This window comes from Lepidochelys olivacea (genome assembly GCF_965140295.1).
Source record: "Lepidochelys olivacea isolate rLepOli2 genome assembly, chromosome: 1".
Classification (NCBI taxonomy): domain Eukaryota; kingdom Metazoa; phylum Chordata; order Testudines; family Cheloniidae; genus Lepidochelys; species Lepidochelys olivacea.
In genome coordinates, this window is record NC_140411.1 from 547660 (window position 1) to 563949 (window position 16290).

Sequence of the window (16290 nt, forward strand, 5' to 3'; positions counted from 1 at the left end):
TACCTTCTTCACATACCACCCGACACACAGATAGGCAGACAGAGAAGGTGAACCAAGTATTAGAGCAATACCTAAGGTGCTTTGTCAACTACCATCAAGATAACTGGTTCTCCCTCCTTCCTCATGCCAAGTTCTCATCCAACACTGACCAGGCCTGCACGGGGCAGAGCACCTTCTTTGAAAATTACAGGTTTCACCCTTGTTTCCACTTGGCCTTGCCAGCAGCCTCTCCAAACCCAGCCACTGCCAACTGGATCAAATAAATTCATCATATCCAGGAGGAGCTTAAGGACCACCTTGAAGACACAAAAAAGGAAAATAAGTGGTACTCAGACCATTCACACCAGGAAGACCCAGTTTTCACAGTGGGTCGAAAAGTCTGACTCGCAGCAACGCACCTCCATATAAACACGCCATCTCACAAGCTAGACCACCAGTTTCTCAGACCTTTCTGGATAGGTTAGCAAATCCACCCTGTCACCTTCAAATTGCAGCTCCCTCGATCTGTTTTCATAAGACCATAAGAACGGCCATACTGGGTCAGACCAAAGATCCATCCAGCCCAGTATCCTGTCTGCTGACAGAGGCCAATGCCAGGTGCCCCGGAGGAAGTGACCCTAACAGGTAATGATCAAGTGATCTCTCTCCTGCCATCCATCTCCACCCTCTGACAAACAGAGGCTAGGGACACCATTCCTTACCCATCCTGGCTAATAGCCATTAATGGATTTAACCTCCATGAATTTATCTAGTTCTCTTTTAAACCCTGTTATAGTCACATAGAATCACATAGAATATCAGGGTTGGAAGGGACCTCAGGAGGTCATCTAGTTCAACCCCCTGCTCAAAGCAGGGCCAACCCCCAATTTTTGCCCCAGATCCCTAAATGGCCCCCTCAAGGATTGAACTCACAACCCTGGGTTTAGCAGGCCAATGCTCAAACCACTGAGCTATATCCCTCCCCCCTCTGGTTCATACCATCCTGCTACAAATGGATGAGCTACTCCCTCCACTTGCAATTCTTTTCTTGAAGTTTTCTTTGTGGACCTGTTGGGACCTGCTACATCCTGATATTGCCTCACATGGCAATGTGAAGTCCTAGCCTTCACAACCTCCCCAGGCAAGGAGTTCCACAGGTTGACTTTGCGCTGTGTGAAGAACTTCCTTTTATTTATTTTAAACCTGCTGCCCATTAATTTCATTTGGTGGCCCTTAATTCTTATATTATGGGAACAAGTAAATAATTTTTCCTTATTCACTTTCTCCACAGCACTCATGAATTTACATACCTCTCTCATATCCCCCAGTCTCCTCTTTTCCAAGCTGAAAAGTCCTAGCCTCTTTAATCTCTCCTCATTCCAAACCCCAAATCATTTTAGTAGCCCTTCTCTGAACCTTTTCTAATGCCAGTATATCTTTTTTGAGACAAGGAGACCGCATCTGTACACTGTACTCAAGATGTGGGCGTACCATGGATTTATATAAGGGCAATAATAGATTCTCTGTCTTATTCTCTATCCCCTTTTTAATGATTCCTAATAATTTCCACGTATCCCTCCTGAAACCTAACACATAGGACCCTTTTCCTGATTGATCCCAACAGCCACCCCTGCCAGTCCAGCTCCAAGGGCATGAGGAATATATGGTCCACTCTGTCCTTGACTCTATATTGCAGTGAAGGAGACTGTACTCCCTAACCAATTGGGAGAACTAAAGAACACTCCTGGGAATTCATTGCCCATGTCCATACCCTGAGACGGTAAAAAGGTTTCATCTGGACCACCTGGATAAGCCAAGCCCAGTGCCCATCCATAGGAAGGCTGCCCCTGAAGAAGAGGCAGGGGTAAAGATGTAAAGATTTGTGGCCTACAACCCAGGTCTGCAGAGCCTGACTTCAGACTTCACCTTGGCTTCTGGTCTCCGATCCCAGCCTGACTCTGGCCTCAACTCTTGCTTACTGAACCCAGCTCTAGCGATTCCTCTGACCTCTGCTCACTGATACCATCCCTGACGTGTGGACCTCAGCTGTGACCACTAGGCCAAACTGCCTTCGCACTGGTCCCTTACAGGGTAAGTGATGGGGCAGCAGGAGGGAGCGGTTGGAGGTGCTGGGAGGAGCAGGCAGTAGGGGATGGTGGAGGTGTGGTGATCAGGGGTGCGGTGGGTAGGTCAATGATGAGGCACAGAGATGGTGATGGGGGAACTGGAGATGCTGGGTAGTGGGATAAAACGTAGGTGAGTGGAGGGATAGATGATGGGGGGCAGCAGAGGGGGGGACAGAGCACTGGGGGCTGGAGGGACAGGGCAGAGGAAGGTGAAGGGAAGCTGGGGGGCGATAGGTGATGGGGGCACTGAGGGAGGGAGGAGAGCATTGGGAGCCGGAGGGGGCCTGATGGGGGAGGCAGAGGGAATGAGAGGAGCCGGGGGGCAGAGTGGGAGCGGACCTGGGGGGGGGCAGAGTGCGGGGACCGGGGGGACCTCGGGAAGGGGCGGGGGGAATGAGAGGAGCAGGCGGGGGAGGGGACCCAGGGGGGCAGATTGGGGAAGGCAGGGCAATGAGAGGAGTGGGGGCAGGGCGGAGGGGTGAGGGGACCTCAGTGGGAGAGCGGGGGCAGGGGGGAACAAGAGGAGCGGAGGGGAAGGGGGGGTGAGGGGACCTCAGAGGGCAGAGTGAAGGGGCTGAGGGGGAAGGAGGGGGATGACAGGACCTCGGGGGGGCAGAGTGGAGGGGGCGGAGGAGAAGGAGAGTAGCGGGGGGGCGAGGGGACCTCCAGGGGCAGAATGGGGGGCGAGGGGGAAGGAGAAGGAGTGGGGGGGAAAGAGAGGACCTCAGGGGGCGGAGTGGGGGGCAAGGGTACAGAGTGGAGGGGGCAGGGGGCGGAATGAGAGGAGTGGGGGGACATCGGGGGCGGAGCAGGGGCGGGGTGGAAGGAGAGGAGTGGGGGGAAGCGTGGGGGTGGGAGGGGAGTGGGGAAGGAGAGAACCGGAGGGACCGCGGGGGGGCAGGTTGAGGGGGCAGGGGACAACGAGAGAACTGGGGGAAGACCTCAGGGGGAAGAAGAGAACCGGGGGGGGAACCACGGGGGGCAAGGGGGACAGGAGAGAACGAGAGAACCAGGAGGGCGCGGGGGGAAGGAGTGAACCGGGGGAACGCGGGGGGCAGGGTGGGGGAGAACAAAAGAACCCGAGAGGGAACCGTGGGGGCAGGGTGGGGGGGCGGGGGAGAACGAGAGAACCTGAGGGGGGAAAGCGGGGGGAAGGAGAGGACCCGGAGAGAGACCGAGGGGGCCGGGGTGGGGGGCAGGGGGAAGGAGAGGACCCGGGGGGGGGGAACCGACGGGGCCGAGGGTGGGGCTGGGGAGGGAAGGAGAGGACACGGTGGGGACCGAGGGGGGCGGGGCAGGAGGCAGGGGGAACGAGGGGGGCAGGTGGCAGAAGGGGACCCGGGGGGGCTGGGGTGGGGGAGGGAAGGGGAGGACACGGTGGGGACCGAGGGGGGCGGGGCAGGAGGCAGGGGGAACGAGGGGGGCGGAGGGGGGCGGGTGGCAGAAGGGGACCCGGGGGGGCCGGGGTGGGTGAGGGAAGGGGAGGACACGGGGGGGACCGAGGGGGGCGGGGCAGGAGGCAGGGGGAACGAGGGGGGCGGGTGGCAGAAGGGGACCCGGGGGGGGACCCGGGGGGCCGGGGTGGGGGAGGGAAGGGGAGGACACGGGGGGGACCAAGGGGGCCGGGGTGGGGGAGGGAAGGGGAGGACACGGGGGGGACCGAGGGGGCCGGGGCAGGAGGCAGGGGGAACGAGGGGGGCGGAGGGGGGCGGGTGGCAGAAGGGGACCCGGGGGGGCCGGGGTGGGGGAGGGAAAGGGAGGACACGGGGGGGACCGAGGGGGGCGGGGTGGGGGAGGGAAGGGTAGGACACGGGGGGGACCGAGGGGGGCGGGGTGGGGGAGGGAAAGGGAGGACACGGGGGGGACCGAGGGGGGCGGGGCAGGAGGCAGGGGGAACGAGGGGGGCGGAGGGGGGCGGGTGGCAGAAGGGGACCCGGGGGGGGACCCGGGGGGGCCGGGGTGGGGGAGGGAAGGGGAGGACACGGGGGGGACCGAGGGGGGCGGGGTGGGGGAGGGAAAGGGAGGACACGGGGGGGACCGAGGGGGGCGGGGCAGGAGGCAGGGGGAACGAGGGGGGCGGAGGGGGGCGGGTGGCAGAAGGGGACCCGGGGGGGAACCCGGGGGGGCCGGGGTGGGGGAGGGAAGGGGAGGACACGGGGGGGACCAAGGGGGCCGGGGTGGGGGAGGGAAGGGGAGGACACGGGGGGGGCGGGGCGCAGGAGGGACCGGGGGGGGACCGAGGGGGGGCCCGGCCGCACCCACCCTGCGCTCGGCGCCCCACGACCCCGCCCGGCCGTTACCAGGGACGCGGCGGCCCCGCGGGGCGGGAACGAGCAACGGTCGCAGGGCGCGAGGCGGCCGCGAAAATCGCCCCGCCCCGATGGGCTGGCCCCGCCCCCGCAGAGCCCCGCCCCCCGGCTCCTTCCCCCCCCAAAGAACAGCCCCGCCCCCCCGGCTCCTTCCCCCCCATAGAACAGCCCCGCCCCCCCGGCTCCTTCCCCCCAACTGCCCCACCCCACCCCACTCAGAACAGCCCCGCCCCCACAGCTCCTTCCCCCCCCCATAGAACAGCCCCGCCCCCCCCGGCTCCTTCCCCCCCCATAGAACAGCCCTGCCCCCCCCGGCTCCTTCCCCCCCCATAGAACAGCCCCGCCCCCGCAGAGCCCCGCCCCCCTGGCTCCTTCCCCCCCCATAGAACAGCCCCGCCCCCCACGGCTCCTTCCCCCCAACTGCCCCACCCCACCCCACTCAGAACAGCCCCGCCCCCCGGCTCCTTGCCCCCCCATAGAACAACCCCGCCCCCCCCGGCTCCTTCCCCCCATCTGCCCCACCCCACCCCACTCAGAACAGCCCCGCCCCCCCGGCTCCTTCCCGCCCCATAGAACAGCCCCGCCCCCCACGGCTCCTTCCCCCCAACTGCCCCACCCCACCCCCAGAACAGCCCCACCCCCCACAGCTCCTTCCCCCCAACTGCCCCACCCCACTCAGAACAGCCCCGCCCCCACAGCTCCTTCCCCCCAACTGCCCCACCCCACCCCCAGAACAGCCCCACCCCCCCGGCTCCTTCCCCCCAACTGCCCCACCCCACCCCACTCAGAACAGCCCCGCCCCCACGGCTCCTTTGCCCCCATAGAACAGCCCCGCCCCCACAGCTCCTTCCCCCCAACTGCCCCACCCCACCCCACCCCCAGAACAGCCCCGCCCCCACAGCTCCTTCCCCCCAACTGCCCCCCCCCACAGAACAGCCCCGCCCCCACAGCTCCTTCCCCCCAACTGCCCCACCCCACCCCCCACAGAACAGCCCCGCCCCCCCGGCTCCTTCCCCCCCATAGAACAGCCCCGCCCCCCACGGCTCCTTCCCCCCAACTGCCCCACCCCACCCCACTCAGAACAGCCCCGCCCCCCACAGCTCCTTCCCCCCAACTGCCCCACCCCACCCCACTCAGAACAGCCCCGCCCCCCCGGCTCCTTCCCCCCCATAGAACAGCCCCGCCCCCCACGGCTCCTTCCCCCCAACTGCCCCACCCCACCCCCAGAACAGCCCCGCCCCCCACAGCTCCTTCCCCCCAACTGCCCCACCCCACTCAGAACAGCCCCGCCCCCACAGCTCCTTCCCCCCAACTGCCCCACCCCACCCCCAGAACAGCCCCGCCCCCCCGGCTCCTTCCCCCCCATAGAACAGCCCCGCCCCTCACGGCTCCTTCCCCCCAACTGCCCCACCGCACCCCCCACAGAACAGCCCCACCCCCCCGGCTCCTTCCCCCCCATAGAACAGCCCCGCCCCCCACGGCTCCTTCCCCCCAACTGCCCCTCCCCACCCCACTCAGAACAGCCCCGCCCCCCCTGCTCCTTCCCCCACATAGAACAGCCCCGCCCCCACAGCTCCTTCCCCCCAACTGCCCCACCCCACCCCACTCAGAACAGCCCCGCCCCCACAGCTCCTTCCCCCCAACAGCCCCACCCCACCCCACTCAGAACAGCCCCGCCCCCACAGCTCCTTCCCCCCAACAGCCCCACCCCACCCCACTCAGAACAGCCCCGCCCCCATGGCTCCTTCCCCCCATAGAACAGCCCCGCCCCCCACAGCTCCTTCCCCCCAACTGCCCCACCCCACTCAGAACAGCCCCCCCCACAGCTCCTTCCCCCCAACTGCCCCACCCCACCCCCCACAGAACAGCCCCGCCCCCCACAGCTCCTTCCCCCCAACAGCCCCGCCCCCCACGGCTCCTTCCCCCCAACTGCCCCACCCCACCCCACTCAGAACAGCCTCCCCCGGCTCTTTCCCCCCCATAGAACAGCCCCGCCCCCCCGGCTCCCTCCCCCCAACTGCCCCACCCCACCCCACTCAGAACAGCCCCGCCCCCCGGCTCCTTCCCCACCATAGAACAGCCCAGCCCCCCACAGCTCCTTCCCCCCAACTGCCCCACCCCACTCAGAACAGCCCCGCCCCCCACGGCTCCTTTCCCCCAACTGCCCCACCCCACCCCCCACAGAACAGCCCCGCCCCCACGGCTCCTTCCCCCAACTGCCCCACCCCACCCCCCAGAACAGCCCCACCCCCCACAGCTCCTTCAAAACTGCCCCATCTCACCCCCCCCCCACATGGCTCCACCCCCCCCAACGGTTCCATCTCACCCACCACATAGTCCCTTCCCCCTCCAAACTGCCCCATCTCACCAGCACAATGGTTCCTCTCCCCCCCCCCAACTGCCTCATCTCACCCCCCACAGAAGAGCCCCACCCGTGGCTCCTTCTCCTCTGAACTGCCCCATCTGACCCCCACAGAATACCCCCCCATGGCTCCTTGCCCCGAAAGTGCCAGCTCATCACCGAGCTGCCTGCCTGTTTCAGGGGCTGCTCCTGCGCCCTCTCCCAGCCTCCAGACCTACTGCTCCCCAGTGCGGTGCTGTGGGGGTTTTTTGGAGAAGGGGAAGTGGGTGCTAAAGCTGCAACGGTGCCACATGGGGGTCACATTGTGGGTGTTGGGACACTGGTTATCTGACTGCAACTGCCAGCTAGGTTCAGCGCCTGGGTCCCAGCCCACCCAGCTACCACCTCTGACATAGCCAGAACCAGCTGCTTTATAGACATGCCTGGATCCTGCTCAGCTACTGGCCCAGGGGGACCTGGTAGCAGTGAGTTCCACAGGCCAATTGTGACTGAGTTAAGAAGTGTTTCCTTCCCTCCTCCATACATTTGTTCCCTGTTACTGTCAAGGACTCCTCCTCATTCCGGGGGGCGAGGGGGAAGGAAGTGGGGGAGCAGATCCAGCACAGAACCCAGGGGAGTGCAGGGGGAGCCGACCCAGCACAATGTCCAGGGACAGGGCTGGGACCTGAGTGAACCAGTCCTGTGCCCAGCAGGCTCAGGCCCAGCTGGCAGGGGGATGCAAGAGCTGAGGGCCCTGTAGGAAGCCTGAAACAAACGAGCGAGCTTTGTGTTAATCTCTTTATTACCTGTGTACAGCTCTGTGCACTCCACTTGGCACGGCCGCCCCTGGAACGGGACAGAGGCTTTCCTCCCAGGGACAGAGAGCGGAGATAGGTGCTGCAGCCATCCAGCGAGAGACAAGCTGGACCTCAGCAGAGCAGGGTGCTTCAGGCCACAGCTCCCACCTTTCCTAACACCACACCCAGGCGCTACCCCCTCGTTCCGACCCAACCGGCTTGTCATTTGCTGTGCTCCCCGAGGCCGTGAGGGATCTCTGAGCAGGAGCCTGCCTCAGGCCCAGTCCAGCAGGTGCTGCGGCTACGTGGCCTGCTTGGGGGCGGAGCAGGGCCTGGTGCATTAAGAATGACTCCCAGGACAACTGTTTAAAAGCAGGGCAGAGCCTGTCAATGCGTGACAAGTGCCGCAGCCCCATGCTCAACCTCAGAGCGTCATGCATTGGATACATGGGACTGGCGCAGGGATGGCGGACAGGGGCCTTCCCAGGAAGGGTGCAAGACACGCCCCTCACTCTTGTGGGGCCACACAAGCTCCATTTGCCTGGTGTACGGGAACCTGTGGTGGAGCTCCTCTCCTTAGAGTCTCCCAGGCCCTGGGGAGTGGGGCAAGGGGGCAGGGCTTGCTCTAGTGACTCAGTGTCGAAATGGAGCAGAGACCGAGTAGCCATGGGGTACAATCAGGGTCTGGTTGGGGCTGGTCTCTGCCAGCTCCTGGATCCATGCAAGGGCCCTATGGACAGGGACAGGGCGAGGAGAAACGACAGCCTGGGAGAGCTCCCAGGCCCTTCCAGCAGCTGTGTGCTTGCTGCAGGAGGCTAACAGCGGGGTGAGCAGGCTTGGCCATGCCCAAGGCATCCCACACACCCAGGGAATCAAGAGGACACTGATCTAGTGGTAATAGGAAATAGCCTTCCAGGGACAGAGAGAAAACCCTGCCCTGGGGCAAGAGAGCCTGGCTGAGAGCTGCTGCTGTGACTAATGAGCCCTCAGCAGGGCACTTCCACAGGCTGCTCCAGAGGGCAATGGGCCCGAGCAGCTGAAAGGCCCCACCCGTGCTGCTCAGCGCCCCAGCGTTAGACCGGCTGGCCTGGCCCAAACGCAGCTGGAGCTTGCATGGCTCTGCTGTCAGGAGGCCCAGGCTGCAGCTTGGGAAGCTCTGATGCTGACACTAATCAGCCCAGTCCCGACTGGAGAGGGAGGGAGTGTCCATCTGGGCTGGATCCAGTGCTGGGAGGAGGCCCAGCCCAGGGTGCGGCTGCAGTGCCCCCGAGAGACTGTTTCACACCCAGGCCCAAGTCCAGGGTGCAGCCATGGGGGACCACGCAACGCCGGGAGGCAGTAGGGCACTAGCTGACGGCATCTGGAGCGCTCTCAGCGGCAGTGAGGAGACTGGCAGCCACCTGCTGGCTAGGGTGGGTTTCCGTGCCAACTGCTGCAGGCAGGGCCGCAGGGGCAGCACCAGGGACCTGCGTCGGGCTGGAGCCTGGCACCGCCTGGGCTGCAGGGGCCTCGTAGTCCGAGATGCGGCGCTGCACAATGGAGGGCATGAGCTGCACGTAGGCCCCCATCAGGCGGTGGTTGGAGTGGACGAGCTTCCCAGCACAGCCATCTAGACAGGCCTCCTGCAAGGACAAACCACGGATGTCATGAGGGTCCCAGCTCCATGGGGAGCAGATTCCCATTCCTGCCCACAGCTCCCACTGCCTGGCCCCCTCCACAAAGGCACCCTGCCATCCTCAATACCCGTGCCCACGAAGCTGGACAGCCCACGGCTCTGGGATGCAGAGCTAGGAATGGACAGCTCCTCGGCCTGGAGGGAATGAGCAGGCCAGCTGTGCTCCGGGAAGAGCTCCCCCCCAGCCCTCATGCCTGGGCAGGGTCCAGAGCTCACCTCGTCCCTGGTGAGCGCCCGGTAGTTCAGGTTGGAGATGCAGCGCAGGAAGCAGAGCTCCGTCATCCTGTTGTAGACAAGAAGGAAATCCCGCAGCTGGAACAAGAGCAGCAGTGGGGGGGTCAGACCCTGACTCTGACGCACTGCCCCAGCCACTAGCTCCCCACAGATCCTTCACCCTTGGCAGAGCTGCTGTTCTGACTCTCATCACTGGTAGCCCACCGCCTGGCTGGAGAGCCACCTCTGCTGGCACAAAGCAGATCCCACTCCCGCGGGGTGGCTACGGTGCGCTCAGGATGACTGGGCTTACACCCGTTTCCTTTGCTAAGGGAGTCTGAGGCAGCCGCTGTACTGACTGCATTAAAAACTGGATAAGCAAGAGGCCTCGAAATATGATTGTAAATGGGGACTCGTCATTGAGCTGGTCTGTTCTCAGCAGGGAATTGCAGGGGTCAGTTCTTGACCCTATACTATTTAACATCTGTGCCAATCACCTAGAAGAAAACAAAATTGTCACAGATAAACTTTGCAGGGAAAACAAAGACTGGGGGAGTGGTGAACAATGCAGCAGACAGGTCCCTGATACACAGCGGGCTCCATCGCTTGGGAGCTTAGCCAGCAAGCAATATGCAGTAACACAGCTAAACGTGGCTGTGTGCATCTGGGAACAGCAAATGTCAGCCACGCAGACAGGCTGGGGACTGGGCCCCGGGAAGCAGCAACCCAGAAAGAGATTGGGGGTTGGGCGGGTGGATAACGATCAGAACATGAGCTCCCAGCGACCATACCTCCCGTTTTGGCCTGGACAGCCCCTTTTTTAAGCCCTGTCCTGGCCATCCCGATGTTTTTTGGCAGAAGTGGGTATTTGTCCTGTTTGCTGCTGACTTGATCAGCTGGCAAGAGCAAACTGGACAAATGCCCTTTTGTCAAAAGAGTGTGGTGTGGTGGAATATGGGGGGGGGGGGTGAGTGGCGATGCCAGCCCAGTGCAGGGCGGGAAGGCAGCGTTCCAGCGACTCTGGGCTCCTGGGGGGACGAGGGCATGGGCAAACGGCTTGGGCCAGACCACTGTGGTGTCCCTTTTTCCCTTTGGGAAATATGGTCCCGCTAAGCAGTGAGGTGACTCGGTCTGTGTGCGTGGCCGCAGCAGGATCCTGGGATTCTCCAGCCTGCCATGTCGAAGCAGCGCAGCGGGGCGAGAGAAAAGCCCCACAAAGCGCCCCCCACCCCCGGGGCGAGGGCCCCCAGCTCCTTGGCCAGCAGCTCAGTGCCCAGCCCCCCCCCGCTTCCAAGCATCCCCCAGCCTCCCCCGCTGTCTCGCCCAGCCTCCCGCACGCCTCCAAGTGTCCCCCAGCCTCCCCTGCCGGCCCCAAGCCTCCCCCGGCCTCCAACTGTCCCCCAGCTTCCCCCCTCCTCTCCCGCGCCGGCCCCGAGCCTCCCCCCTCGTCTCCCCCGCCGGCCCCGAGCCTCCCCCCTCGTCTCCCGCGCCTCCCCCCTCGTCTCCCGCGCCGGCCCCGCGCCTCCCCCCTCGTCTCCCGCGCCGGCCCCGCGCCTCCCCCCTCGTCTCCCGCGCCGGCCCCGCGCCTCCCCCCTCGTCTCCCGCGCCGGCCCCGAGCCTCCCCCCTCGTCTCCCGAGCCTCCCCCCTCGTCTCCCCCGCCGGCCCCGAGCCTCCCCCCTCGTCTCCCGCGCCTCCCCCCTCGTCTCCCGCGCCGGCCCCGCGCCTCCCCCCTCGTCTCCCGCGCCGGCCCCGAGCCTCCCCCCTCGTCTCCCGCGCCGGCCCCGAGCCTCCCCCCTCGTCTCCCGAGCCTCCCCCCTCGTCTCCCCCGCCGGCCCCGAGCCTCCCCCCTCGTCTCCCCCGCCGGCCCCGAGCCTCCCCCCTCGTCTCCCCCGCCGGCCCCGAGCCTCCCCCGGCCTCCAACTGTCCCCCAGCTTCCCCCCTCGTCTCCCCCGCCGGCCCCGAGCCTCCCCCCTCGTCTCCCCCGCCGGCCCCGAGCCTCCCCCCTCGTCTCCCGCGCCTCCCCCCTCGTCTCCCGCGCCAGCCCCGCGCCTCCCCCCTCGTCTCCCGAGCCTCCCCCCTCGTCTCCCCCGCCGGCCCCGAGCCTCCCCCCTCGTCTCCCCCGCCGGCCCCGAGCCTCCCCCAGCCAGCCTCCCCCGCCGGCCCCGAGCCTCCCCCCTCGTCTCCCGCGCCGGCCCCGAGCCTCCCCCAGCCAGCCTCCCCCGCCGGCCCCGAGCCTCCCCCCTCGTCTCCCGCGCCGGCCCCGAGCCTCCCCCCTCGTCTCCCGCGCCGGCCCCGAGCCTCCCCCCTCGTCTCCCGCGCCGGCCCCGAGCCTCCCCCCTCGTCTCCCGCGCCGGCCCCGAGCCTCCCCCCTCGTCTCCCGCGCCGGCCCCGAGCCTCCCCCCTCGTCTCCCGCGCCGGCCCCGAGCCTCCCCCCTCGTCTCCCGCGCCGGCCCCGAGCCTCCCCCCTCGTCTCCCGCGCCGGCCCCGAGCCTCCCCCCTCGTCTCCCGCGCCGGCCCCGAGCCTCCCCCCTCGTCTCCCGCGCCGGCCCCGAGCCTCCCCCCTCGTCTCCCGCGCCGGCCCCGAGCCTCCCCCCTCGTCTCCCGCGCCTCCCCCCTCGTCTCCCGCGCCAGCCCCGCGCCTCCCCCCTCGTCTCCCGAGCCTCCCCCCTCGTCTCCCGCGCCGGCCCCGCGCCTCCCCCCTCGTCTCCCGCGCCGGCCCCGCGCCTCCCCCCTCGTCTCCCGCGCCGGCCCCGAGCCTCCCCCCTCGTCTCCCGAGCCTCCCCCCTCGTCTCCCCCGCCGGCCCCGAGCCTCCCCCCTCGTCTCCCGCGCCTCCCCCCTCGTCTCCCGCGCCGGCCCCGCGCCTCCCCCCTCGTCTCCCGCGCCGGCCCCGAGCCTCCCCCCTCGTCTCCCGCGCCGGCCCCGAGCCTCCCCCCTCGTCTCCCGAGCCTCCCCCCTCGTCTCCCCCGCCGGCCCCGAGCCTCCCCCCTCGTCTCCCCCGCCGGCCCCGAGCCTCCCCCCTCGTCTCCCCCGCCGGCCCCGAGCCTCCCCCGGCCTCCAACTGTCCCCCAGCTTCCCCCCTCGTCTCCCCCGCCGGCCCCGAGCCTCCCCCCTCGTCTCCCCCGCCGGCCCCGAGCCTCCCCCCTCGTCTCCCGCGCCTCCCCCCTCGTCTCCCGCGCCAGCCCCGCGCCTCCCCCCTCGTCTCCCGAGCCTCCCCCCTCGTCTCCCCCGCCGGCCCCGAGCCTCCCCCAGCCAGCCTCCCGCGCCGGCCCCGAGCCTCCCCCCTCGTCTCCCGCGCCGGCCCCGAGCCTCCCCCCTCGTCTCCCGCGCCGGCCCCGAGCCTCCCCCCTCGTCTCCCGCGCCGGCCCCGAGCCTCCCCCCTCGTCTCCCGCGCCGGCCCCGAGCCTCCCCCCTCGTCTCCCGCGCCGGCCCCGAGCCTCCCCCCTCGTCTCCCGCGCCGGCCCCGAGCCTCCCCCCTCGTCTCCCGCGCCGGCCCCGAGCCTCCCCCCTCGTCTCCCGCGCCGGCCCCGAGCCTCCCCCCTCGTCTCCCGCGCCGGCCCCGAGCCTCCCCCCTCGTCTCCCGCGCCGGCCCCGAGCCTCCCCCCTCGTCTCCCGCGCCGGCCCCGAGCCTCCCCCCTCGTCTCCCGCGCCGGCCCCGAGCCTCCCCCCTCGTCTCCCGCGCCGGCCCCGAGCCTCCCCCCTCGTCTCCCGCGCCGGCCCCGAGCCTCCCCCCTCGTCTCCCGAGCCTCCCCCGAGCCTCCCCCCTCGTCTCCCCCGCCGGCCCCGAGCCTCCCCCCTCGTCTCCCGCGCCGGCCCCGAGCCTCCCCCCTCGTCTCCCGCGCCGGCCCCGAGCCTCCCCCCTCGTCTCCCGAGCCTCCCCCGAGCCTCCCCCCTCGTCTCCCGAGCCTCCCCCGAGCCTCCCCCCTCGTCTCCCCCGCCGGCCCCGAGCCTCCCCCCTCGTCTCCCCCGCCGGCCCCGAGCCTCCCCCCTCGTCTCCCCCGCCGGCCCCGAGCCTCCCCCCTCGTCTCCCCCGCCGGCCCCGAGCCTCCCCCCTCGTCTCCCGCGCCTCCCCCCGAGCCTCCCCCCTCGTCTCCCGCGCCTCCCCCCGAGCCTCCCCCCTCGTCTCCCGCGCCTCCCCCCTCGTCTCCCGCGCCTCCCCCCTCGTCTCCCGCGCCTCCCCCCTCGTCTCCCGCGCCGGCCCCGAGCCTCCCCCCTCGTCTCCCGCGCCGGCCCCGAGCCTCCCCCCTCGTCTCCCCCGCCGGCCCCGAGCCTCTCCCCTCGTCTCCCGCGCCGGCCCCGAGCCTCCCCCCTCGTCTCCCCCGCCGGCCCCGAGCCTCCCCCCTCGTCTCCCGCGCCGGCCCCGAGCCTCCCCCCTCGTCTCCCCCGCCGGCCCCGAGCCTCTCCCCTCGTCTCCCGCGCCGGCCCCGAGCCTCCCCCCTCGTCTCCCCCGCCGGCCCCGAGCCTCCCCCCTCGTCTCCCGCGCCGGCCCCGAGCCTCCCCCCTCGTCTCCCGCGCCTCCCCCCGAGCCTCCCCCCTCGTCTCCCGCGCCTCCCCCCGAGCCTCCCCCCTCGTCTCCCGCGCCTCCCCCCTCGTCTCCCGCGCCTCCCCCCTCGTCTCCCGCGCCTCCCCCCTCGTCTCCCGCGCCGGCCCCGAGCCTCCCCCCTCGTCTCCCGCGCCGGCCCCGAGCCTCCCCCCTCGTCTCCCCCGCCGGCCCCGAGCCTCTCCCCTCGTCTCCCGCGCCGGCCCCGAGCCTCCCCCCTCGTCTCCCGCGCCGGCCCCGAGCCTCCCCCCTCGTCTCCCGCGCCGGCCCCGAGCCTCCCCCCTCGTCTCCCGCGCCGGCCCCGAGCCTCCCCCCTCGTCTCCCCCGCCGGCCCCGAGCCTCCCCCCTCGTCTCCCCCGCCGGCCCCGAGCCTCCCCCCTCGTCTCCCCCGCCGGCCCCGAGCCTCCCCCGGCCTCCAACTGTCCCCCAGCTTCCCCCCTCGTCTCCCCCGCCGGCCCCGAGCCTCCCCCCTCGTCTCCCGCGCCTCCCCCCTCGTCTCCCGCGCCAGCCCCGCGCCTCCCCCCTCGTCTCCCGAGCCTCCCCCCTCGTCTCCCCCGCCGGCCCCGAGCCTCCCCCAGCCAGCCTCCCCCGCCGGCCCCGAGCCTCCCCCCTCGTCTCCCGCGCCGGCCCCGAGCCTCCCCCCTCGTCTCCCGCGCCGGCCCCGAGCCTCCCCCCTCGTCTCCCGCGCCGGCCCCGAGCCTCCCCCCTCGTCTCCCGCGCCGGCCCCGAGCCTCCCCCCTCGTCTCCCGCGCCGGCCCCGAGCCTCCCCCCTCGTCTCCCGCGCCGGCCCCGAGCCTCCCCCCTCGTCTCCCGCGCCGGCCCCGAGCCTCCCCCCTCGTCTCCCGCGCCGGCCCCGAGCCTCCCCCCTCGTCTCCCGCGCCGGCCCCGAGCCTCCCCCCTCGTCTCCCGCGCCGGCCCCGAGCCTCCCCCCTCGTCTCCCGCGCCGGCCCCGAGCCTCCCCCCTCGTCTCCCGCGCCGGCCCCGAGCCTCCCCCCTCGTCTCCCGCGCCGGCCCCGAGCCTCCCCCCTCGTCTCCCGCGCCGGCCCCGAGCCTCCCCCCTCGTCTCCCGCGCCGGCCCCGAGCCTCCCCCCTCGTCTCCCGCGCCGGCCCCGAGCCTCCCCCCTCGTCTCCCGCGCCGGCCCCGAGCCTCCCCCCTCGTCTCCCGCGCCGGCCCCGAGCCTCCCCCCTCGTCTCCCGCGCCGGCCCCGAGCCTCCCCCCTCGTCTCCCGCGCCGGCCCCGAGCCTCCCCCCTCGTCTCCCGCGCCTCCCCCGAGCCTCCCCCCTCGTCTCCCGCGCCTCCCCCGAGCCTCCCCCCTCGTCTCCCGAGCCTCCCCCGAGCCTCCCCCCTCGTCTCCCGAGCCTCCCCCGAGCCTCCCCCCTCGTCTCCCGAGCCTCCCCCGAGCCTCCCCCCTCGTCTCCCCCGAGCCTCCCCCCTCGTCTCCCCCGCCGGCCCCGAGCCTCCCCCCTCGTCTCCCGCGCCGGCCCCGAGCCTCCCCCCTCGTCTCCCGAGCCTCCCCCGAGCCTCCCCCCTCGTCTCCCGAGCCTCCCCCGAGCCTCCCCCCTCGTCTCCCCCGCCGGCCCCGAGCCTCCCCCCTCGTCTCCCCCGCCGGCCCCGAGCCTCCCCCCTCGTCTCCCCCGCCGGCCCCGAGCCTCCCCCCTCGTCTCCCCCGCCGGCCCCGAGCCTCCCCCCTCGTCTCCCGCGCCTCCCCCCGAGCCTCCCCCCTCGTCTCCCGCGCCTCCCCCCGAGCCTCCCCCCTCGTCTCCCGCGCCTCCCCCCTCGTCTCCCGCGCCGGCCCCGAGCCTCCCCCCTCGTCTCCCCCGCCGGCCCCGAGCCTCTCCCCTCGTCTCCCGCGCCGGCCCCGAGCCTCCCCCCTCGTCTCCCCCGCCGGCCCCGAGCCTCTCCCCTCGTCTCCCGCGCCGGCCCCGAGCCTCCCCCCTCGTCTCCCCCGCCGGCCCCGAGCCTCTCCCCTCGTCTCCCGCGCCGGCCCCGAGCCTCCCCCCTCGTCTCCCCCGCCGGCCCCGAGCCTCCCCCAGCCAGCCTCCCCCCTCCTCCCGAGCCTCCCCCGCCGTCACATCCACCCCCCACTGTCCCCCCCACCCGCTCCCAGCGCCCCGCCCCCCACTGTCCCCCCCGCCCCCACTCACGCTGCGAAGCTGCTGCTGCTCCCCCGTCGCCTCCATCCCTAGGGCACGTGACCTGCCCCGACGCTTTGCAGAGGTCACGTGACTCACTTCTCCGACAGACCCGGCCTGGTTTCAGACGTCACTTCCGTCCTAGCGGTTAGAACTGTTTCCGGGGTCAGGTGTCACA

The 16290-nt window shown here is 70.1% G+C and overlaps 2 protein-coding genes across 3 annotated transcripts in view; both read right to left on the bottom strand.

The window, feature by feature from the left end:
• The window catches only part of DNHD1 (dynein heavy chain domain 1), a 178169-nt gene extending 173718 nt beyond the window's left edge, over positions 1-4451 (bottom strand). Inside the window, exon 1 of the mRNA XM_084616938.1 lies at positions 4368-4451. The gene's annotated coding sequence lies outside the window, so the exon portion shown is untranslated. The remainder of the gene's footprint in view (positions 1-4367) is intronic.
• Positions 4452-7539: 3088 nt separating this feature from the next.
• On the bottom strand, positions 7540-16247 carry TIMM10B (translocase of inner mitochondrial membrane 10B). Of its 2 annotated transcripts, none has more exons than XM_084645502.1 (3): positions 16125-16247; positions 9444-9539; positions 7540-9174 (listed from the first exon to the last, which is right to left on the bottom strand). In XM_084645502.1, exons 1-3 carry the CDS (start codon positions 16158-16160, stop codon positions 8899-8901), a joined length of 408 nt encoding a protein of 135 aa, XP_084501628.1. In that variant the 5' UTR covers positions 16161-16247; the 3' UTR covers positions 7540-8898. The 2 variants fall into 2 exon arrangements, with proteins under 2 accessions (XP_084501628.1, XP_084501629.1); XM_084645503.1 differs by having other exon boundaries at positions 9444-9510; positions 16125-16239.
• Between the last annotated feature and the right edge of the window lie 43 nt (positions 16248-16290).